The sequence below is a fragment of the Pelmatolapia mariae genome, linkage group LG1 (genome assembly GCF_036321145.2).
Source record: "Pelmatolapia mariae isolate MD_Pm_ZW linkage group LG1, Pm_UMD_F_2, whole genome shotgun sequence".
Lineage (NCBI taxonomy): Eukaryota > Metazoa > Chordata > Actinopteri > Cichliformes > Cichlidae > Pelmatolapia > Pelmatolapia mariae.
The window spans coordinates 30,187,760-30,212,604 of NC_086227.1; the positions used below are offsets into that span (position 1 = coordinate 30,187,760).

Here is a 24,845-nt window from a genome sequence, read left to right on the forward strand (position 1 = left end):
GCTGTTGGAAAGAGATAAAATAGTCTCCGTAGGTGATGGTAGGTCAGAAATATTTCATCACAACCTCTACAATCTGGCAGTATTCATCACAGATCCTCTGGGATTGACTCCTCTTGATGCAGTCAGTACAAATGTAATGTCCCACTTATACTCTTGCTTCACTGTTTATACCGCAAATTGAACCAATGTACACTAACGATATAAAGCCTTCACTTTGTAACGACCGACAGCTTCAAAATCCTGGAAAAGGTGTTTCCGAGTGCTTTTAATCTTACGTCCATGAATTCTAGTTCTGCAGGGGTTTTGTGTATTCAATGACGTCTGCCACTGAGAATGCTGGAAGATCTAATCAGTTCTGCTTCACTTCACTCGATCTGTTTCCTCAATTAGGTTGCAAGCTTGCAGCTGCTTTACATAGGTTTGCTGGTAAAGTAAATGTGGCTTGTTGTAAGGGGAAATATTTGTTTGGGGGGGGGGGAGGGTGTTAGCGCGCTCTCTCTATAGATCTTCTGCTTAGTGACTATCAGACATAACATTTTGCTGCTCAAAGCAGAGTATTTACATATATAATGGATTTGCTCTCATCGTGTTGCAGCTTGATCTGTGTGAGTTCTACAGAATTGCTCCCATTTTTCAGGATACCATCTTGCCACCTGATCTTTTAATCAGGTGCTAGCATGCTTGCAGAATTCATGCAGTGAACGAGAAGATATAAACAGCATCCAGCAGAAGGTAAAAGATGCCTGTTACATTAGATAATGTGTTATTAACGAAGCGCTTTTAAAATCTTTTATGCTGTTTGAATTTCCATTGGAAGGAGACTCTAGAGCAGAATATTTAATGCCACACACACTATCTTACCATGGGCACCTTGGCTCAAGAAGAGCAAAATACTTCTCATCCTCTCTGGTGATAAGTATGATCTGATTTCACAATCACTGTATAATCTGACAGGCCTATCTGACCATTTTTACCAACACCTCCTCCTGCTACATGGTGCTAATTGGGCCAATTTGTCCCTCCACTCGTCTCCTGTTCTAGTCTCTTATAGCCCTGTGTGCCTTGGCACTCTGTGTACTGTGTACCTTCTATATCTCAGCGATACCATGTGTGTCAGCTGGGTTTTCTCTGATACACTCCTTGGGGTATTTTTATGTGCTCCACTCAAAATCTCACACTGTTCACTTGGGTAACATCCTGTAGCATAGTTCTGATAATCATAATTGCATATTTGTTTCTTGCAAGAAAAGATCCTAAATCATTTATGTGAATGCAACTTAACAACTTTGACAGCCACTACAAATGCTGCTATAGGAAATGCGCTGCAATATATTCCTCTCATTAACAATAACACACAAAAAAAACATGAAACCAGCACTGTAAAAGAGCCTCATGGTGGATATTTTGTATTACTGCCTATACCCCACTGAGGAATATATGACTTCATCTAAGCTTCTAGAATTGCAGCTGCATTAAAATATGTTAATGCAAACACAGAGGAATACTTATGGAAAAACAGATATGCAACAGAAAGAGTTCTCAACAGAAAAACCAAATTCCAGTCTTTCTGGAAAGACCTCTAACAATATAATGCATCATTTGGCTTCTCTTGCTCATTAGAAGTTATTCATAAGTTTTTCTCCAACAAAAATACACAAAACACTAACATAAACACAGTTAAAGTTGAGGTCATGCCACCACATACTACAATATTTTCACAAAAAAGCGTAGAGCTAACATGAGGTGCCTTTGTGTGAACAGCCTGAATAAACAGCCGTACAAAGAGGAAGTCCCATCACAGAGGTCAGGGTTTTGTTAGGACAAACCCAATATGAGTGTGAGAAGTGCGTGTCAAAACAACAGGATAATGGATTCTAATTCCTCTGTGAGACAGGAAATCCGTCTACAAGGGACATCTGTGTTTTCCAAATACCGTATTTCACAAGTGAAACTCACCACACGGAGTTATCAGCTTATTACTTTAACTACACACTGACATGTAATCTGAGACTGTAACACTATAATATTACCTTTGCAAAGATTGTCATATCTGTTATTCTGTTTCTTGTCACAAAAAGAACTAATTCAGTTTTATTTTAAACCTTTGGTAAGGGGAAAAAGATTTTTTCCCACTGTCCATTAATGTTTGTAGCTTTGAATAGCAACACATGCCCTTTCTCAGTGAATAAAGTCTATCCCTTTCTCATCAAGGTAGATTTTCAAATATACTTTTTTTTTTCTTTTTTTTTTTTAAGCACAAAAGCGATTTTAAATTCATGCCGGCTTAAAAATTAGGTTATATCACAGCATTATTGTTATGTTCCACCTACAGTATTTATTCTTTTCAGGAAAAAGACTTTGTTCTCCTTTGTGATTTTGCAGATGCTTTATCCTCTCCTGTCCTTACAATGCGTATCCTCATATTTTTTTTTTTGATGTAGCCCATTTTTTAAAAACTATTTTTTAAAACTGTCTTGATTTTTTTCTGTCACAGCAGTGTGATACGCCTAGTAATCATCATTAGTCTATATTACTGTCAGTTCTGTCCAAGTCATTGTTACTATATTTGCTACATCACATGTTAATCTGAGTTGAAGAATTAGAGACAAAAAAAAAAATAGGTTAAAAATAGTTAAAATTGAAAGTTTAGTAGAGATCTAGATTATTTATTTGTCAGATGATTTGAGAGAAGAGTAAAGGAAGCCATCTATGTCCAATGTGAATAACCCTCATCGAACAAAGGTGCTGGCCTACAACATCAACTCAGCCACCTATAAGACAATCTTCAGATCGGTTCCCATGTGGTCTTAATAACTCACAGGATGGGAGGGTGGAGCAATGTCTCACAAAGGATTCACACATTGGCTCCTGACTGTAGTGACTCCTTCCTTACTTCACACCTTGGCTCATGTGACCCTTAATGACTAGACTGTGACAAGGTAGGCCAACAACTCTCAAAGGGGTTAAATACCTGCTACTCTCTGATGAGAGGTGAAAAAAAGAAAAACGAAACTGAAGTCCAGTTGCCTTAATTTCAGGCACTTAAGAATACCATGACCAAGATAACTGAGAACAGTAAAAGGATGGTGGTTCAGTGTTAAATAATGCCATCTCACACTATAAATTGGGTGTGTTAAAAGATGTTGGTTGTCTGAGGAGGAAGAAATGATGTATCACGTTTAACCATATTTAGACATGAAGGGGCACCTTTATCAACAATTCTTTTTAATAACCTAAAAAGATGACTTTTTATCCTGAATGCTTTAGCAAATCTCATGTAGTTGTTGTTTTGGGGGGGTTTTCTGCTTTTTTGTTTTTTGTTCATTCGTTCATTCGTTTCTGCTGTGTGGGAACATAAGATCTACCCTTTATGCATAATGTGACTGGACTATGTCTGCTGGTAAAAAAAAAAAAGTCTGGATAATGGCAAATGGCAAAAACAAACAACAAAACATCCCAAAAAGTCGATTCTGTTCATCTGGCGGTAGCGTTTTCAGAGGGAGAAACGTTTTGTTACTTATCCAAGTTACTTCTTTGTCCCAGCTGAATGCAGGTTTCCCCAACCTCGATGACTAAATGGCTAAAACTAGCACCACTGACAAACAATGGGCTGTGAGGATAGTTTCTTGATCATATGCAAATTGTCATGAGCATTGATCAACAACCACTGATCAAAGATCAGTAGAGAGTGTCCTCAACGTCCAGAAGAGAGAAGGATGCAACATCAAGGATGTGGACAAATGGGTGAAAAATTTGTCTGACAGATAACTCACCCAACCAGAGAAAAACATGCTTGCAAAAGGGTTGAAGTTTCGGCCTGCCTCAGCAATGCAAAGCCCGCAGCATCCAAATTCAGCATAGAGGAGAGGAAGGCACTCACATCACTTAGTGTGATGTGAGTACCAAGTGTGTTTGCTCTTGGAACTGTGTCTTCATTCCACATATTTTACGTACAAGGGTCAGTACTATAGGCAGAAACATGGGTTCTGTGGTTTCACCCATTGTGGCCAACTTGTACATGGAAGAAGCAGAAAAGAGGGCTCTGTTATCCTACCCTGAAACACCACCAAATCATTGGTTTAGGTATGTGGATGACACCTGAGTGAAAATCAAATCTCAGAAACCTCCAAAAGTTGATTCTGTTCATCTGGACGTAGCGTTTTGTGGGAGAAACGTTTCGTCACTCATCCAAGTGACTTCTTCAGTCTCAGCTGACTGCAGGTTTCCCCAGTCTTATAAACAGTACATTTGCATAATGACTGAAACCAGCCCATTGAAGGAACAATGGGCTGGGAGGTCACATCCTTAATCTTAATTATGCAAATTCTCATGGCCATTGATCAACAACCACTGTCCATAACCCACTGATCAAAGCCCACTGATCAATGGCCATGTGTACCATTCACAGAGAGTTGGGGAATGGCTGCAATCACAGCATTGTAAGATGGCAAAAGATGTACCCTTAGGCCCCCTCCTCGATTCAGAGATGGTCTTTCCCTTTTCACGTAAATGGCCTCCTTGACTCCGTGCTCAAACCAGCGTTCCTCCCTGTCCAGGATGTGTACATCCTCATCCTTGAAAGAGTGTCCACTGGCCTGTAGGTGTAAATAGACTGCAGAGTCCTGGCCTGACGAGGTAGCTCTTCTGTGTTGTGCCATCCGCTTCGCCAAAGGTTGTTTGGTTTCCCCGATGTATAAATCCTGGCAATCCTCCTGGCACTTGACAGCGTACACTATGTTACTCTGTTTGTGTCGGGGGACCCGATCCCTGGGGTGGAAAAATTTTTGGCACAGCGTGTTTTGGGGTTTAAAAGCCACAGAGACCCGGTGTTTAGAAAAAATGCATCTCAACTGCTCCGAGACTCCTGACACGTACGGGATCACTACAGGTTTTCGCTTGGGCAGCGGTTGTCCTTCTCTCCTGGATCGGCTGGAGCTTTCTTTAGGTGCCTTTCCAGCTTTGACAAAAGTCCAGCTGGGATAACAACATTTACTCAGGGCCTTCTTGATGTGCTGTTCTTCTGCTTCCCTGGCCGCTGTGTCAGTGGGGATAATGTTCGCTCTGTGTTGTAGCGTCCTGATGACTCCCAGTTTATGCTCCAGTGGATGATGAGAGTCAAACCTTAAATACTGATCCGTATGCGTAGGTTTACGGTACACATCAGCTTTTAGATGTCCCCCATTACTGATGGAAATCTCAGTCTAAGAAGGCTAACCTGCCATTTTTCATATCCTCCCTGGTGAATTTGATGTGTTGGTCCACCGAGTTAATGTGATCCATGAAATGTGGTACATCCTGAGATTTGATTTTCACCCAGGTGTCATCCACATATCTGAACCAATGGCTTGGTGGTGTTCCAGGGTAGGATAGCAAAGCTCTCTTTTCCAGTTCTTCCATGTACAAATTGGCCAAGATGGGTGAAACTGGGGAGCCCATGGCACACTCATGTTTCTGCCTGTAGAACTGAGCCTTGTATGTGAAGTAGGTGGAATGAAGACACAGTTCCAAAAGCAAACACACTTGGTCGATGCTGAGAGTGGTCCTGTTGCTGAGGTTGGGGTCATCCTGTAATCTCTTACGGACTACCTCCAACGCTTCCGTGACTGGAATGCAAATGAAGAGAGATGTAACGTTGTACGAGACCATGGTTTCATCTGCCTCCATAATGACATCTCTCACCTTCTCAACAAAATCCGAGGTGTTCTGGATGTGGTGTTCAGAGCTGCCTACCAGGGGGTTGGGGAAGATTGGGGAAACCTGCAGTCAGCTGAGACTGAAGAAGTCACTTGGATGAGTGACGAAACGTTTCTCCCACAAAAAGCTACGTCCAGATGAACAGAATCAATTTTTGGAGATTTACTTACCTGGATGATCGAGCATGCATCAAGACAAGTCTCAGAAAGCACCGCAGTTCACTGATCACATTAACAAACACATCAAGTTCACCAGGGAGGATATGAAAAATGACAGGCTAGCCTTCTTAAACTGTGAGATTTCCATCAGTAATGGGGGACATTTAAAAGTTGATGTGTCCCAGAAAGCAACACATACAGATCAGTATTTAAAGTTTCACTCTCATCATCCACTGGGGCACAAACTGCCTGTCATCAAGATGCTACAAAGCAGAGCAAACAACATCCCCACAGATACAGTGGCTAAGGAAGCAGAAGAACATCATATCAACAAGGCCCTAAGTAAATGTGGTTATCCCAGCTGGAGTTTTGTCAAAGCTGGAAAGACACCTAAAGAAATCTCCAGGTGATCCAGGAGAGAAGGACAACTGCTGCCTAAGTGAAAACTTTTAGTGATCCTTTATGTGTCAGGAGTATTGGAAGCGCTGAGACACTTTTTCTCTAAACACTGCAACTCTCTGGCTCGCAAACCCCAAAACACGCTGTCCCAAAATTGGTCCACCCCAAGAATCCGGTCCCCCAACACAAACAGAGGAATATAGTGTTAAGTGCAAAGAGAATTCCCATGATTTATACACTCTGGCTAAGCCGATGGCACAACACAGAAGAGCTTACTCATCAGACCAGGAATCCGCAGTCTATTTACACTTACAGGCCAATGGCCACTCTTTTAATGATGAGGATGTACACATCTTGGACAATGACCATTGATCAATTATCATTGATCAGTGTTTGTTGATCAATTTGCATATTATTGATCAAGAAACTGACTTCACAGTCCGTTGTTCGTCAGTGTACTAGTTTTAGTCATTATGCAAATATACTGTTTATAAGTTTGGGGAAACTGGATTCAGCTGAGACTGAAGAAGTCATTTGGATAAGTGATGAAACATTTCTCCCACTCAAAACACTACGAGCCGACAGTTTGTTTTTTGATTACATGACTGAGTCATTTGGTGTCACCATGCAGCTGCATTCATTATTTGTTTTTTGTCAGTATCTTATATGGAGGGTGTATTTTTCTTTACTTGTAAAGGTCAGATTTGCATCCAAGCCAGAATTATGCCTGACAAAATAACATGCAGTACTTGGGAAAATGCCTTTGTGCATTAAACATATCACAGCTAATCTCTTACGAAGGAGGTGAATTCAGTAGCTTGTTACACTTGTCATAGAGCATTTCCCTTAGATCAGGTGACACATGCTACATGTGAGCTCACATGCAAACCTGCTGCATGAAGCACAGTCAACTATTGCTGTAAGAGCAGTGCATATAATCAACCTTATGTGCACACAGCAAACATGTAAATGTTTTTATTATACAAGACATTTTTGACAGGTGTTCACTGTTAGAAAAATACGGCACAGCCTCAAGACAGGTTAAAAATGCTGCATGTTAACCTACAGATAAGCTACTGCTCCACCGAATGTCAGAGTCACAATTTGTTGGATTTTTCTTGGTAAGTGTACAGTATGATCATGATCTACAGACTGGATTAAAGAACTAAGCTTTTATAGTACAATATGAAAGACCTGCACAGAAAGGGGAAAAATTTGGATATGAAAAGCTTGAAAACACACACACACAAAAAAATAACAGTAAAAATCACATTTTGGTGATTTTGTCATTTGGCCAACACTTACATAATAGAAACCAGATTCTTACCCCCCAGAAAATATAAACTTAAATATTAAAGTAACATGTAAGATGTTCTAGTTATGAAACCCAAGTTTAGCCACTATTTATGACTGAAATACTGTGTGCAAAACCCATTTAATCTTTTTACATTATGTATTTATCTCTCTATATAAGTACTGCTATTGTTAGTGGCAGGGTCTGTGAGTCTGTGCTTAAATCCAATTATATCATTACATGCATGCACGGGTAACCATGCATGCATGTAATCCAGCATTATTGTTTGTAATTTTATCTCACTGCATATCCTCACATTTCACTCTCTCTACACTATATCTATGCTTTATTAACTTACTGCTTACAGAACATTTGCTACTGTTGCTGCTTGACAATAAAAATGCACCTCTGGCGAAACATGGGGCAACTTCTATTGTAGTGTGCACGCGCACAAATATGCAAAAATAAGCAAGTTTTCTCTTAGGTACAATCAAGTACAATCAATCATCAAAATTGCATCAGCAAGAGAAAAAATAAATAATGTTCTTTTTGGCTTTTTTGATAGTAGATCAGTTGTAAATATTGGATGAAGTCAGATGATTGATTTGCCTCATCGTAGCAACATGGCTGAATGTAGAAAATCTAACCATGGTTTGCTAATGGTATTATGGAAAAATGCTAGCTATTACTGACTTCAGTGAAAAAAATATGAGTTTGTTTGTCTTTATTGTAAACAAATCTTATCCTTAGATAGTATAAATAGTATAAACACACAGCATTTATTGTCAAATCAACCAGGACCGAGATCCAGAAGGACTAAAGCTATTTTTCTAAAGTCATAATTTGGAGTGCATGCTCAATGATATTACCAGTTGATTTATGGTTTTTACCTGTGTGTTGTAACAGATTGGTAGGCAGCCATGGTAAACCACTGCAGGGATATCATTTCAAAACAACAGCTCATGAGTTGGAGAGGTAGGTAGTGACAGCTTTCTGGCACTCTGCATTATCATATTAAGGCATAGCAGTAGTTTGTCTTTTTTCCAACAACATATACTAGTTGAATAATTCAGATTATCAAGAAAGGAAAAAATATAGGTATTCACTGAATTCACAATTACAGTAACAGATCAAAATGGATACAACAAAATAATATCAATTATTAAAAACATGCATCTCTGGAATATTTGTATACACATTCTTCACATGGTATTGATGACCTATGTATCATCTGACCAGTGCTGGTGATTGAAGAAGAGACCACAAGATAGTGTAAGCATAGTGCTTGTGAATCTTATTTGTTGGAAAGAACCGATTTCTGCCAGCTGAGCTTCCTGTTACTGTTAAACTGAAATAAGAAAGGAGAAAAGAGGACATAACTCAAATATCTGAGGTTTTGGAGGAAAACTATGTCCGCTACTGACAGTCTGTCTTTTTTGCTGACTTCAAATTTGATGTTGCCAAATGAAAATATGACCTGCTGTCTTCCTCTTGCTGTTAACACAACATTAAACAGGATGTGCCCAGAGAGTCACAGGATTCCAGCCTGATCCACTGAGGCAGTGAAGAGAGAGAAAGAGAAAAAACTAACACATTATAGTTCTTCTGAGTCACTGGGCATCTCTGTCTGCCCCCACACTGCATGGATGAATGCACCTGGGAAGACTTTGTCCCCTAATTTTATTTGTTGGATTCCAGCTGAACCCTGACTTGTCTGGAACACTCATTTCAGCATGGGCACCATTTCATGCTTTTTATAATTCAAACAAAGCCACTCTGCGGGGGTGGCACAGCATAGATGTTTGTGTGGATATACACAAACATAAACACCTCTTTGAAAGTCAGTGATGTGTCCTAGCATGTAACCAAGTCAGACTGGTACCGTGGCAATATGAGATATGTAAGTGGGTGGGCAATATTATAGAACAGATTACAGGGATGTGAACTGTTGGTTCATTATTGGGATACTGACATGCGTTATGCATTATGCAGCAGTGCATACTTGTACTACTACCTCAGCACAATCTGATTGCTGGTGGAACCTATGCTTTTTTTATCTGCCTGGGATCCCAAAACAGTGCAAAAAGCAGAGACAAACGCCAACAATGAACAAACAAGAAATGGATTCCATTCACATTTCAATGGAATAGTGATCAGGGTCACTCTAATGTGGCAGCCTTCCAGTGTCTGATCAAGACCTGTAAGACAAACACATAAGAAACAACATCTGTGTTACATTCTTGGGAGAGAAATTTGGAGATGCTCTGTCACCAGTGTCATTACTTTCCTTTTTGCTGTATCTTTCTCATACTCATTAATGCATACATATTTAGGACCTGCATGAATGATTAGTTGTGTTGACATGAGGATTTTACAGTGTTGAGACAGTTGTAAATGTACTCTACCTTTAAGTTTTGTCTATAGTTCTTTGAGGTGATGGGAGGTTTGAAGCGACTGTTGTTGTGAACTGAAGTGAATTGTACTGAATTAGAATAATTGCTTTATGAAAGGGGATATGTGTCAGCTATCCAGCTAGCTTAATAAAGTAAATGCTATTTGAAAAGATTTTTAAGGTATAAACTCTGTGCAACAAATTAAGATTGTGAGGTTCAAACCTGCTATCACAATAATATTATCTAAATGACTGTTTTCTGTTTTCTTTCTGCCGTCTGGGGGTTGTTTGCATCTGCAGCCTGAAGTAAAATTGGCAGACAGTGTGAGTCATGGTCAGATGCAAAACTCACAAAATGCTGATTTTCAGTTTACTTTAAACAATCTAATTTAAACCTTTTATTGCTCCGTTTATATAAACTGAATAAAAAAACTGCATGACTTATGACTGGCTTTTGAGACAGAGACTGGTGGTCCATCATCTACTTTGGTTTGTGATAGAGTAGCTGAGGTACAATGAGGCTTTATTTCACCTACTTCTAATGTTATTCTAAAGGCTGATTAGCTTCGAGGATAAGCTTCCATGTACTCAGCCAAATACTACACTGACTTGTGCCAGTCATGAAGTGGTCTTTTAAATGTAGCCTGTAACTTCATGTGCCCAATATAGTTGTATGTAGTCCTTGGCTGTAGAACAAGGTGTACTGCTTTTAAGATGAAGAAGAGAAATAAGTGCCAGAGCCCTAGCATGAGGAGAGCCCTCAAAAACTTTGTCATTTTCAGCAAGATTTACATTTTTTGTTATCATCACAAAAACTGTAATTCAGTGGTTAAATTTAAAGTTTGACAGGCAATCCTTTTGCAATAATATCCAAGTTTTTAGGGTCTCAAGTTTGAATGTTTGCTCTGCTCTACAGACTGCACCTTTAGTTTTACTAAGTTTCATTATGCTGCTTCAATGCTGCACTAGCACTTATTGAAGCTTAGTACCATTCTGCTAATAAAACATGATTAAAATGAGCACTTTAGTTTTATTACAATAACCCTTTCTTAGTGTAGTGCTACAAAATATACTTACATAAATCATGTCATTTGGATTAAAATGTAACTATAGACATCTCTTTTATGTGATCACAGATAAAGTGATGATAAAGAAAAAGATAGAAAAAGTGCAGATAAGGACACCTGATATGTTGATATCTATGACAGCAGGACTTTTAGCACCTGACTGCAGTATACAAATCTTTTATTGGTATCAGCAGTTAAAAAAAACTATTATACTATAGTTTGCTATTATATCCAGTTTTTATTAGTGTGAATATGCTTTGGCAAACATATTTTAAGGTTTTGTTTCACTGCACCAATGTAACAAAGGGAGATTAGTTGGAGCACTCAAACCTCTTTATATAAAGTCTTTTCAAGAGGATATGATAGTAATTCAGAGTGCAATGATACACTTCCTAATAGCACTATTAACAAGTTCAACACCCCTACATCTCCCATTGAGGGAGAATATCAAAGTTTCAGAGGCTCTTAATCTTAATGGGAGAATGAGAGCATAATTCATTAAATCATCAAATATTTCAACCACGAACCCATTAAGTCCACTAAGTACTTCAAAACACTGTGCAGCTCTTCAGATAGTTGCATTCAGCCGCCACCTTATCATATGATTTAATGTAACTCAGTGGTGGGAAAGTGACACAAACCCTGATTTAAAGTTTTCACTTCAGTTTCCATTTAACAAAAGCATTTTCTTTCCAGGGAAAGGTCTTTAAATTGGGAGAGCATTACAAATGCAATAATTAACCTTGCAGTGAATTAATGTCGTACATTTTGTCTTACTTACTGTGCTATCTTGCAGTTTTTCGTTGTAACAAACCGTCCTGTGTAGTGAATGTTACACCTAACCACATTGTTGGTAAAGTCTGACTCCAGCACCAAGAACTTGGGATTAACCTGGAGCTGGAGATTAAACAAAGTGGGAAGATTATAATTTACCATAAACACAAATCATTGCAAACACTGGCTACAAACAATGGCACTGGTATAGATGAGAATAAAATATTCTTAACTGCATTATGAATAACTCTGAACTGAATGTATAGATCTTTTTGTGTGGACATTGGAGCAATATTGATTAAATAAAATATGCATGAACAACAGACAATATGATAGATGGGAAACCAGTGGCACTGAACCATAAGGTGCTGCAACCTGAAAAACTCCAGATAACAAGAAACCTAAAAACTTCATGACCTGGATCAATTTGTTTTGGTGGCCTTGACCCTTTCTCACTCTATGAAATGTACTCCTGTGCTGCTCGCTAACTTGCCATGCCCATGCACGTCTGAGTCTCACTTGACTCTTACCTTTAGTATATAGTTTCCTGGTTGGATGTCAGTGATATCTATCCACTGGCAGTCAATATCAGCATTGTAAGTATCGTAGCAGCCTGGGCTCAGACCCTGAAGAAACAGAGGCAAAAAGAGAGGTCGTAAGGAATACTGATCTATGCCAAAAACAGGTGTAATGGTCAAAAAGTAAATACGATCGGATTATCTAATAAACATGAACAGAGCATAGAAGTTTATTGCTAATGTAACATCAACAAGCTAAATTTCATCAGGGACCATTTTTTACTAATACATCAATTGTCAGATTTATGTATTGGTGAAATACTGATATGTTTATTTAATTTTTACAGGTGGACTAGTCACAAAATGCATACCTACAGAGGATGGATATTGGCTGATGGATATGGTTCCTGATAACTATGATGTGAACCACCAAAGAATAATTGCCATTATATTCACTTCTGATTTTGTTTCTTGGATTACCTGAGTGTGAGCAGTGCAGGCATATCGCTTCAGGTGACCAAAGTCACACGTGGTATCCTCCAGGCAGAAGCTAGCCTTGTGTCCCTCCGCCACTTTACGACCAGTACTGACCTCAAGTAAATCATAATGGCTGAACTCATCCATACTATGGTAATGTCTGTCAGAATGAGCAAACACACAATCAAAGTGGGCATCAAAAAGTTCAAAGCAATGCTAATATTAGCAGTTATACAGTGTATCCCCATGGTAAAGTGTCATAGGAGAAATTACAATTAGTTTATTAATGCTGTTATGCTGCTATTGTAATTGCTTTGCCTTCTTTGCTTAATTTTAAGTAATTCAAATTTAAACTTCTAAGACAAAAACTGAATTGATGTAGTGTCTATTCAGCCCGGTGACCTCAGCTGTTAACATTTTGTAACTGACGTTGCACCTTGACTGAACACATCATAAATCATCAAAGGGTAATGATACTAATTAATGACAACAATAAAGCATTGCTGAAGCAAGGTATTAGCACCCTAATGATGTATGAATGTTACTAATTAGCTTGTACAAATCGGCAAGATCAGAGGTGTTTGCGTGTGTGTGTGGGTGTGAGTTGGTGTTTACGCTTTTTTTTTTTGTTTGACCATGGTTATTTTTAAGCGTGCATGCACATATCAATGTGTGTCATTTGTGTGTCACAGTATGAACACATTGCTATGCCTCTGTGTTTGTGTGTTTGCACAGCTTTAGCAGCTTAGGAAAGCCTGGATGCACATGACCACTGATCATCTCAACTGAACCGGAATATCAACCGAGTGGCTCTTAGTGTATGACTCTGTCAACGAGCCGGTCCATTTGAAATCATCTGCAATATTAACTGCTATGTGGCTTGATCATCTCCCAAATGTCAAAGTGACCCAGGATGCTATTCGCTTTTTACAAGCATGCTGTGCACATAATTGTGGCGCAAGCAGGCATGTTCATATTTGCATTGAGGGGTGACAACATAATTTGATGTTGATGAGGAAGCCCTACGTCTGGGTCACTATTTTGATGGATTTTTGCAAAGCACTTGCAAGAACTGAGTTATTAAAACATAAAAAATACAAATATGCATTTCTTTGCCAAATTCGTTTCACTTTTTTTTTTTTTTTTGATTTGCCTTTCTTTATTTTCCCACATATACAACTTTAAAGCATTTTCTTTAACTTGAGTTTACATGGTTCTGTTTTCAAGGACAATAAATGACAAAGAAAATATCTGGGATATCGCACTTGTTCCAGTGCACCAGCACATTCGTTATATATTATACAGATACAGTGTTATAGCAGCAAGATTTATATTCTAAATAGCTACAGTTATAGAACTATTAATTAATGTATAGATGTAGTCTAATATGGAGAATCTACAGGAAAACTAAATTCAAATAATAAAGGCCTATGCCAAAAACATCAAAAAACAATCAATACATTATGCATTACAGGAGTTAAACACTTAAATTAGTAGTTGTAATATTTTTTTTTATATCATTGCTAAGTTCCTCGATTGCTTCGTCGTGGTGGAGACTGTAGCTATAGCGGGTGAGGTAAGCACTGGATCCGTTACTCTCAGACACACTCAGACTATATAAATATTGCCCTTTTGCCTTACTTCATAGCCTGTGTTTCAACACAGCAACAGCTTTTACTGGAACAGTCATTAAAGATTGAAGGATGGCTTGGAAGGAAAAGTGGGTACTTTCCACTGATGGAGCAAGTGACCATTCAAGGACTCATTTGTTCCATAGAAGAGCCAACCAATTAGGGAATGATTTCAGGTAGAAACCTGTCTGTTGTTATCTAAGGCGAAACACTGTCTTCATTCTAACTCAGGCCATAAATTACTATTTTGTCTCTTTTGGCGTACAAATATCGATGACTGTGGCTGTTTATATCCTGTTTTTTTATTTGAGGGGCAAACGGCTACGCACGCAATTTGTGTGAGTGCATACATTCACATTTGTGTATAAAACAAGGAGGGAACTTGAAGGCCTGGAATGCTGAAACACAGCATTTGTTTGTGTTCCTGGAACTGGCATTCATTTCAATGGCAGTCTTGAGATGATTATCTTCAGCAAGTGTGTGTATGTGTTTGTGAAATAGAAAGAAAGGGTGCAGGAAGCAAAGCTGGATGACGAGATGCCTGGAAGGGTCCCTTTCCTCTTTTGATTTTTGGATCCCCTTATTGACTATGTCAACTATAGGGAATGTAGTGTTGGAAGGACATATAGGGGATTTAACAAGAATAGCTTGTATTGGTAATGTACAAAACATTCCAATCCTTCTTAGTTGTGAGTCATTTTCCACTCGTCTAGCAACAAACAAGACTTTGAGGGTTCCTCAGATCAGAGCGAGGGTTATAAAACACAGGAATTACAGTAGGTTCTTTAAGAGCTATTTAGCAGTGGCCTGACATTTGCCTTCCAAAATGTGGAGGACCAGGATATGAAGACATACATCAAAGCACCTGCATAAATAGTGGCTGTAATCTTTGACCAAAAAGGTCACATAGCTTAATACAGTTGTAACATATGAGAGTGAGATAAATAGAGCACAGGCTGAAGAATTCTATTAGTAACTTGTGAAAAATGAGTCAAACAGTTTTAATGAACTTCTGATTCTTCCACCACTGGAATAAAAAACATGATCTACCTGGATTTCTTTGTTCTCATTGGTGTAAAAAAAGATACAGAATTTCAACATTTTACAACCCTTGATGCTCAGAGAGAGCTGTTCTCATCCCTTTTTTGATACCTATGTGCAAAAAGTAGGAGTGGATGAAATGAAAAGCAAAACTGTCAACTGTCACTTGATTTGACAAAAATGTAGGGCAGGAAAGTTTATTGTGAGAATCTGGGCTAGAGATTTTCTTCCCCTAAAGAGGCTTCTTTGTAACCAAACACTGTCCCAGTAACCCATATCTGTGCTATCATACTTTAGCAGCAATTTGATCTGGTGTCATAGATTGACAGGAAAAATTGATTGATTTGTCATTCTGATCACACAGTCAGTGGAATGATTGCCTTGGCTTTCTGCCTCTTGGGAACCACTGTGTAAATGTAGACTGATGTCAAGCAGTAACAACACTGCCAATCTCCTAACGGCCAGTCAACATTCCTCTAAGATGAGAAAAGTAAGGAGAGCCTTGATCCTGCGTCAGCAAGCAGACTTGTTGAAATGGAGATAAAAAACAGCCTTCATTTAATATAATATAAGAAAAGAATAATGTCTCAAATCACCCCTTCATTACTTCTCATAAATATTTGATCTTAGTCAGCTTAACATATATGTACTAAATAAACTACAACTTGTCCAGAATGCAGCAGCCAGCTGGACATGACTTCTATTTTAGCTTCTTAGTTACTGGTTAACTTGATTTGAAGATTTAATTGGCAGATTTTGAGGCACATTCTAGACATTCTAGACCAGACTTGCACTAAAGTATAGTAAAGATCATCTCACACCTTTTTTGCCAGGTGGCACCCTGGGGTCCTCAGCCAAGGCTCTGTTAGCATGTCCAGAATCTCATCTGAGAACCTAAGGAGGTTACCAGCCTTTTGTTGTTAGGGGACCTAGTCTCTAGAACAGTCTTCATGAGGCGATCAGATTAGCGAGTTCCCTAATATCTCTTAAAGACATATTTCTATATAAGGTCTGTGTACTGAGAAAGACAGTGAGAGTTCTGTTTGTCAAATTGGTCAAACCAACACAGCTGTATTTCATTATTTTTTGTGTAATGTGGCTTGGCTCTGGACTCCACAGGTTACCAACCTTTGCTCTGTAGCCAGATTACTGAAATAAGTGAAACAGGACTTTTTTAGTCAACCAGCTCAAGGTCTGTCCTTATTTGTGAAGTGATCATTTAGGCTACAACACAGAGTTTTCATGATAGTGTGACACCCAAGGCAGCTGACCTCACATCGCACTGAAAAACTGAAAAAGAATCTTTTAGGTGTCCCAGTTGGATATGCAGTCCTATACCCATTCATGTGGCCATATGGCAATAAAGCTTTTAATACTGCCATTCACACAGTAGTTAAATACTGTTGCTTATGTTTTATTCCTTAGTGCAAAAACACAGCTTGCTTGGGTGTGATGTATATTCTTGCTTTGGTGGATTCAGTGTAATTAACCATTCATATTTGATACTTCTCCGACTCTAATTTTTTAGCAATTAAACCTTGTAAGGATTTCTTATTATTCTTTTTACCTTATTCTTAATACCTGTCTCGCATGCACAAAGAACAAAAAATGTTCTCTTAATTGAAGTTGAAATAATTAAAACTGACAATTTTAAGACAACAATGAGGATATATTTTAAATATATTGGTTAAAATAAATGCATTCATTCAGCTGAATCTGAAAATCTGCTGTGCACTATTGTACATTATGAAGCACTTACTGATGACAGCTGTGCCACTCCCAGGTATGACGTGGCCTGTTCGGCATGAAGTCAGCAGTTCCCTTGTTCTTCACTCGCTGTGGAAATCGTAGCAGGACCCTCACATCATAGTCAGTGGTCTCAGAGGTATAGGCAGAGCTAAATTGTGCACATATACATGAAGACAAAAATGATGAAGGGAAGTGTTGGATGCAGGCACGTCTGTTTCTCATAACTAAGACAAGGAAAAAACAGAGCCCAACTGAAAATCTTCGAGGCAGGAGCATAGTTACTAAATAATTCATTCTACAGATTAAAACCATCTCTCCAAACACACTGTTTCAACATGGGCAGTGGGGGGAAACAACACAACCTATACACAATTAACTTTTTGTGCGAAAAAGGAGGCACAACCTCGAGTTCACAATACCACTGAAGATCTAAGCCATTCATCTTGTGACTGTTGTTGACATTGGAGTGTATGGCAAATTACAACAGCCCATCTGTGGGTGATTGCTGCAGACTCAAGCAGGATATGAAAGGGCTTTGAGGGATGGCTGTGCTTGTGATGGGAAGAGAGCAAATAGAGGAGCCACAGGGACAACACACTTCCATCATTTCAATGGTGTCCTTAGTGCAGAGGCAGTCAAAGGGCCCAGGCCTGAGGCTCAGGGGATGCTTTTCACCAACACTGAGAAATGAAAGTAAGGACAGCCTCTATCCAGTCTTTTAAAGGGACCAGGATTTAGCTCATGTAAGTTGTGCTGTTAGTCAATGTTTTTCATTATTTATTTCAGAAATTATTGCACGGAATGGATATAATCCTGAAGGCTGAGTTCAAATAATGGATGGTTCACTCGCCGGTTAATGCTGCCCAAAGGTGAAGCAGCTCATAAAAACATGCTAGTCTTTCATAAAACTTTACATTTTGTTGTTAATGCATAAACCAAAGTGTGTAACCTGGACAGGACTCTAGCCTATGAAAAGTGCTACACAATTTAGTGTTTCCATTTACTGTTTTTGCAATCAGGCTCAATGCTGCCCTTAACCCCTTAATGCCCAGTGTATCATATTCGATACATACAGTTTTGTTTTTGTTTTTTATACACTTCTACATAAGAGTGACTCCCCCACTCACCCACCCCCCTGAAAAAACTAAATAAATTCCACAATACCTTTTTATTATCTACTAATTTATTTAGTAGAAAATGCAATACAAATTACAAACCATATATGGAAATTAAAATGTAATTAATTAAAAAAAATCAATAAACTCTCGATTTTCAAAGAAATTACAATATTTGGTAATTATTTCATGGTTCGAACATTAAAAGGTTAAGCTTTTGCAGAAATTTTTAAAATAAGAATTTGTCACAAGCACAAAAACTAAAGAAATATACGAATAAACAAACATAGGATGTCTTTACCTGGACAGACATTTCTCCTCAGCAGCACAGCGAAGAGAGTACATGTGGGCTCTCTGAATATACGTCGAAGCCTGGACATAGTTGGGATCAGGGACCAGGTCAGGCAAACCTGAAATAACATATAGACTTTTCAGCCTCTGTTGTCATTCACCAAGTTATCCAGTATCACACAATGCTACTACAAAAGAAGCTCTAACATTTGGAAACAAAAAATATTTTTACACATATAATTTGAATGCTGTAGTAATGAATTCGCTGTAGTTCAAGCAGACAAATGCATTAAAAAAAATCCAAATTCCAACACTTTCAAGTTCACCTAGTTTTCAACGTTCTTTTTTTTTTTTTTAAGAGAAAGGTAAATAGAGTGGTGTTGATGGGAGAGATAATGGACAACATTTCAGCAACATGGCCCACAGTTCAAGAGTGGGTTACACTATAGACCCAGTGACCACTAATTACTGTGCATTCCAGATTATTATCATGGCTTTCTAATGAGACACTTTCACTCTGAGGGGCCTCTTAGACAGAGGTGAATTAGGGGTCAAAGAGCACAAGGGTCACATCTGAATCCATTATCTACAAAATCCCCAAAACAAAAAAGAAGTATACAGCCTCACCTCGATTATACGTACTTATAGTGTCAGTCTTATTAAATATACAGTATCATTTATTTAAAAGGTGGAAAAAATATATATACCTTGCTCGCCTACTTGCTCGGCTAATATAATGTGATCTTCCAAAATACAAATTTTGACATGAACATGTCACTTCAGCTTAACCTTAAATGTAACAAACAGACAAGTCATACCTGCTGGGGACAAGGCTAAATTTGGAAATGTCTGAGAGTATTACAGAAGGGCTGGTTGCAATTCAGCCCAGGTTTTTCACTATTTTTGTTTCTCAAAACAAGTGACAAAGATTAAGAGATGTAGAAAAGTAAACAGTGATACATAGAGAAAGCCAGACAGAGCCAGAGAATGTAATGTATGTGCCAGGGCAAAACAACAATGATCTCACACCAAGTGGGTCACTGACCACATCTGTTAGAAAAACTGAGGAATAAGTTGAAAGAAAAAAAAGCAGGCCTGACTTGCCAGCAATGGTCTCTGACATGGCTTATCACCTCTCTCTGTTTGGTTCGCAAAGGCCAGGCACATTTAACTGTGAGCTTTTCAAACAACTGAAAGTCAAACCTTCTGACCTCTAAGCGTGGAAATCACCAAATCAAGTGCAATCTTTAATTCATGTTGTAGTGTGAGTGCAATGGGGGTAAAAAAACAAACAAACAAGCAAACATATTTTTTGATTTAGGACTCACAATAATGTGTTTAGTTGTAGCATGTTTGTGGAAAATACACAGAAATATCCTGGCATCTAACATCCAGGTGAGTCTTCCCCCCCCCACTTGCAAGTTTAAATAAGGACTTTCCCTTTGAGGAGGCTGTGTAAATATCCCATCTGACATCTCTCTCTGAAGAACACATACAGGACAGGGGAAGACTTCCTGCGCCAGACCATGTAAACACTGTAAACCAGTGTGAAACACAGAGGTTTTCCAACAGAACTCTCAACTCCAAATATTTTCTCCTCACCCTAGGAAGGCTTTGTTCTCTGCCCCCTAATCTTTTGAAATGTGAAAGTGGGTCTCTTTCAGAAGGATAAAGTGTATTGAGACGCCAAAGCTGATCGGCTCTCAACAGCATGTGACAAAGCCGCACATTACACTCTAAGTGGGGCACAGAGAAAAGAAACTGAATCTTGCCAAGCTTTTTATACCATCGAATATAGGATAATAAAAGACATGAGGTCTCCCTTTCTAGATACTCCCATGTTGAGCTAGAGCTGTTACTGCAAAAAGATTGGAATACTTAAAATTCAGTGTTCTCATTTGAATATGTAGAATCATAATCACAACATCTGACCCACATGGTTAACTCTAAACTCAAATATTCCTTTGTTGGTTTATTTATATTTTCCACTTCTCCTTGCAATATGGCATCTATGTCATGCATTTTGATGTTTATTAAACATTTTAGTTTTGGTGGTCAGTGAGAATGTTACAGATTAACTTTAGTGAGATGTTGAAATCTTTTCCTTGTATGCGAGAATATAGTGGTGAATGTAATGAATGCAATAACTGCAGCACTGTACAAGTTACTGTATAATTATTCTCACTCCAGACTGTAGGAGGCTTTGCTGGTGAATATGAGAATATGAATATTGAGCTATAAGGGTAAAGCTGGGTTAGATTTCTTTGCCAGAAAACTTCACTGAAGATTACATAGTATTCACAAAAACACTGTAAAGGAGTAGCTTCCAAAACTAGAGGCACACAAAGCCTACACAGACAAAATCACATTTGTGGCAATATAAAGTAAATGGCCTTGGTTGATCACCTTTATTTTGCAAATATGTCTCCGTTTTAATCATAATTTGATAAACTTATTATATGCTGAGGATGGCAGAGATGTGAGTTAAGCCTTTCCTCTTTCTAGGCCTGGGTTGTGGCTCATGTAAAGTGCCTCATAGCCAGTGTGGGTCAAGAAATATAGGAACAAACTTGTTAAACTGTTCTAATTTTGCACATATGGTTCTAGGGCCACATATTGTAGTATGTCACATCCTATTGGCTGCATATTATCTGGCATTCAAGCTGGTGGTTGTGCACTACAATCAGTGTTAACACCTGAGAAACAACTGCAGCTATTTGTACATTCATGTTTTTGTTGCCAGTGATGACATTTACCATGTTGCCCACCTCCGCTTAACCTAAAACCTCTATGTGCTTGGTATTTTACCTTTGAACTGATTTTAGTAGAAATTATTTGTAATGAGAATTTTTGTTATTGCAACTGATACAGATTATACTTGGTGTGTATTCTGTGCTTCACAGTGTCTGATACAATACACGATTGAATTTAAAAATGACAGTGTAAATACACTTCTCTTCTTACGTCACCTTTAACACAACTTTACTATAGATCAGAGTAGTTATTATGATACTGTACCAGTTTAATGCCTTGCCGTGACGCAGTGCAATAAAAATGTCAGCTTTTCAACAGCTCCCAGTGACTGAATCTTTATCACAATGATTACTGAGAGCACTAAGGCATCTGCACACATGTTGGCTTTTTGTGCCTTGGAAATGGCTCCCAGCTCTGGAGTATTTAATGAATGAGTCTTGTAAGGCGTACAGCACACTAGAGAGACTGCTGTGCAGTATGGCAGATTATTGAGTAAAACAAAACGATAAACCTGCATTAACAGTCTGAGAATCTCATTGGAGGCCCTCATCTCCTCCCTATTCAAACCAGACACAGCTTCTGGCACGCAGAATATAGACACACATGTTGTTTGCATTGAACTAAGTCATTTCAAAATCTACATAGAGCTGAAAATAAACTTTTACCTACTGAGAACAATACTGTAATAATTTATGAAAATGAGTGTTATTAATTGCTAATAGTTTAAAAGAAATCATAACCTATGGCAAATAAACATTTCAAAGACAGTTCACTGCATGCTTTGACCCTCCTCATACTTCCCCCGAGGACTCTTACTAAATATTTATTTGATTTCCTGTAGCTGAAGCAATGGACCCCATGTGTTACAGGGACTTTCCACACTCTCCCTTCCCCTAAGGGAGTGGTGAAGTACTGTATCACCCTCCCTTGTTTCCCCTCAACTGCCATCAAACCCAGGAGGTAGCCACCAACACCCCGTCACCAGCCCCCTCCTATGAGGTCACCACCATCATTACTAAACTCCACACGCCTCATGAACCAGTGTACTTTGTAGAAGCACAGCACACCCCCACACAAAACACAGGGTTTCTTGTGTCTGCTCTCTGTACATTGGCAGGCTTTGCTCGGCACCTGGTTTCAATAACCATACAAGTGGGAAAAGATGAACCTTGTGTCGACTTTTCTTTGTTTGTAAACTGAAAGAAGTTGAATTTTAAACAGCTGTTTCATTTCGATTACTTCAGATTTCTGATAAACATGGAAGAAGATGACTGGAAAAACATTACAGTGTACTTGAAAGGGTGGTGGCCTTTCTATTACTCTCGGTCTTGCATATTTTGCATTCATATCTACAGCAACAAGAGAGATCAGATGGCCAGCTTTTCATTTTTTGCCTCACAAACTGAAATACCTTGGGTGAATGCCTAGAACTGAACATGTGCCCTGTTTGAACTGAAAATGTCAAATATAATAAGTGCTTCAAGATTTCCTTGAAAACCAAACACATTCTTGGATCTAAAGCCATTTCACTTGTGTCACAGCCTAGTTTAATATTATTAAGATGTAGCTAAATGCCCTGACCAAAGTGGTCAATGAAAGATACACTGTGTTAGTTTATCAATGCCAAAATAAACCATACTTTACCTCTCTGATTTGGTCGGTACACACTAACGCCATTCGAATTAGGGTTCTCAACGGCAGAATTTAGAGAATTTCTGCCTGAGGGAACAGATTGTACGAAGGGAGGCTGGGGTCTTCCAAATGGAGGAAATTGCTCATATTGGGGGCTCCTGACTGGCGGTTGATTAGCAGGTCCTGATCTGTCTACTATCACAGGAGGGGCCTGGTTGGCATCAGGGGCAGGAATGGCAGGAGCAGATTCCTCATTGTAGAGACTGTGAGTGTATCTGTGGTCCAGACCATCAGCAAATGGCGGCTGGGGAGCACGTGCAGGCACCACAGGATTGGATGCATAGCCATATGACTGGTAGTAATGATAGCCATCATCAGTAAAGTCAGACGGAGAGCCTGGGAGCACAGGGGCCAAACCACCTCCATATCTACCTCCAGTATACCCTCGTCCAGTGCCATATCCTGTTCCACCATACGCTCCACCAATAACAGGTTGAAAGGGGGGCTCGTAGCTCCTGACTGGTACATCCCCGAAACTGGGGTCATAAGGCACTGGTTGGAAAGGAGGCTGTTGAGGCAACGGGTACTGTGGGTAGGCTGGTATATTATATGAAGATGAAGAAAAGGAAGAGGATGATGATACTGAAGAAGAGCCTGTAGATGGCCGGAAGCGACTGCTAGAGGATCCCTGGAATTGGCTACTTCCAGTGCTACCTGTGGTTTGTCTCCAGTTATCAGGCACTTGTCCAAAGCCAAAAGGATGCCTTGCCTGTCCACGGACAGTTTCAGAGGATCCTCTTGAAGGAGCCTGTCTGCGGACATTGCCTCCTTGAGGTCTGCGTGAAGAGCGTGAACGAGAATCTGCCACAACCACCCTCGGACCTCTGTCCTGGGTCCCTTCCCCAGCAGGAATGTATTCAGCTCCACTGTTCAGTAGGCTAAAAACCTGGCCATTGTTCTCCCACTGAATCACCTGCCTCCACGGGGTGGAAGAGCTGTCCTGCCCCTCACCCTGGCTCTGTCCCTGAGTCTGTGTGGCAACCTGAGCCTGCCCTGAACTCAACGGGATGAATACCAAACATGCCACAAAAATAGAAAACATACTGGCTCCAACGACAGCACACCTCCCAGAAAACCAGACAAAAAAACAACAACCAAAAAGCAACAAAAACAAACTAACAAAAAATACCTTCCAAGTCCACCAGAAAATCAAACTTAAACCACCTGCAGTTCTGTCAATAAAACATGTGTTTCCTCTTCCCGTGGGTAGAGCTTTGGTGCAAGTGTTGAGAAAGATGCAGAGTTGAAAAGCCTGTGGTTGAGTGCATCTGCGGTTCTTCACTGCCAGCAGCAGAGGAGGTTGAATGTGCATTCAGGAGCAATGACACCCAGGAGAGTGAAAATGGGGTTCAGAAGACCCACTATTGGTGTTACCCTCTGCTAGTGCTATGAGAATATGCCCTGACTTCTCGTGTGTCTTCTAGCTCGCCTGTCAGTAGACTGAGCATTGCTCTCTGCCTTCAAAAAAGAAAAGCCTGTGCACTGCACAACTGCAAGCTTCTATTTGCCTGATTGCTTACAACGGGTTGTGAAAAAAAATCTCAAACTTTTTTTTTCTTTTTTTTTAAGGGGAGGTCCTGCATGGCCCTAGTGCTAGTGATATTCCTTACATGAGCTTCCCCAGAGTCAATATTATTATCTTCAAAGGAATTCAGACATAGTAACACATCTTTCTTTTATCCTTGCGTGAATTCTTATAAGCCAATATAGACAGTGTGACCTTGACTACTCCAGAGGCTTGTTAAATTGACACTCTGTTTTTAAAACTTTTGAAATTACAGCACCCTTGTGCAGATGGT

At 39.3% G+C, this 24,845-nt stretch overlaps 1 protein-coding gene across 1 annotated transcript; it reads right to left on the minus strand.

Annotated features, from left to right (window-relative positions):
• Nucleotides 1-7,210: 7,210 nt before the first annotated feature.
• On the minus strand, nt 7,211-24,536 carry loxl1 (lysyl oxidase-like 1). The gene is made up of 7 exons (XM_063478419.1): nt 22,999-24,536; nt 18,611-18,719; nt 17,205-17,342; nt 12,777-12,933; nt 12,309-12,404; nt 11,786-11,901; nt 7,211-9,743 (listed from the first exon to the last, which is right to left on the minus strand). The coding sequence occupies exons 1-7, from the start codon at nt 24,356-24,358 to the stop codon at nt 9,737-9,739; spliced, it is 1,983 nt and encodes a 660-aa protein (XP_063334489.1). The 5' UTR covers nt 24,359-24,536; the 3' UTR covers nt 7,211-9,736.
• Nucleotides 24,537-24,845: the final 309 nt, after the last annotated feature.

What these genes read in the sequence shown, in the direction of transcription:
- loxl1 (XM_063478419.1), bottom strand. Translation starts at nt 24,358, where the DNA reads ATGCACATTCAACCTCCTCTGCTGCTGGCAGTGAAGAACCGCAGATGC. An exon ending in GTACCGACCAAATCAGAGAG is followed by an intron (nt 18,720 to 22,998) that starts GTAAAGTATGGT and finishes ATGTTATTTCAG; the next exon opens with GTTTGCCTGACCTGGTCCCT. An exon ending in GAGGAGAAATGTCTGTCCAG is followed by an intron (nt 17,343 to 18,610) that starts GTAAAGACATCC and finishes TGCACAATTTAG; the next exon opens with CTCTGCCTATACCTCTGAGA.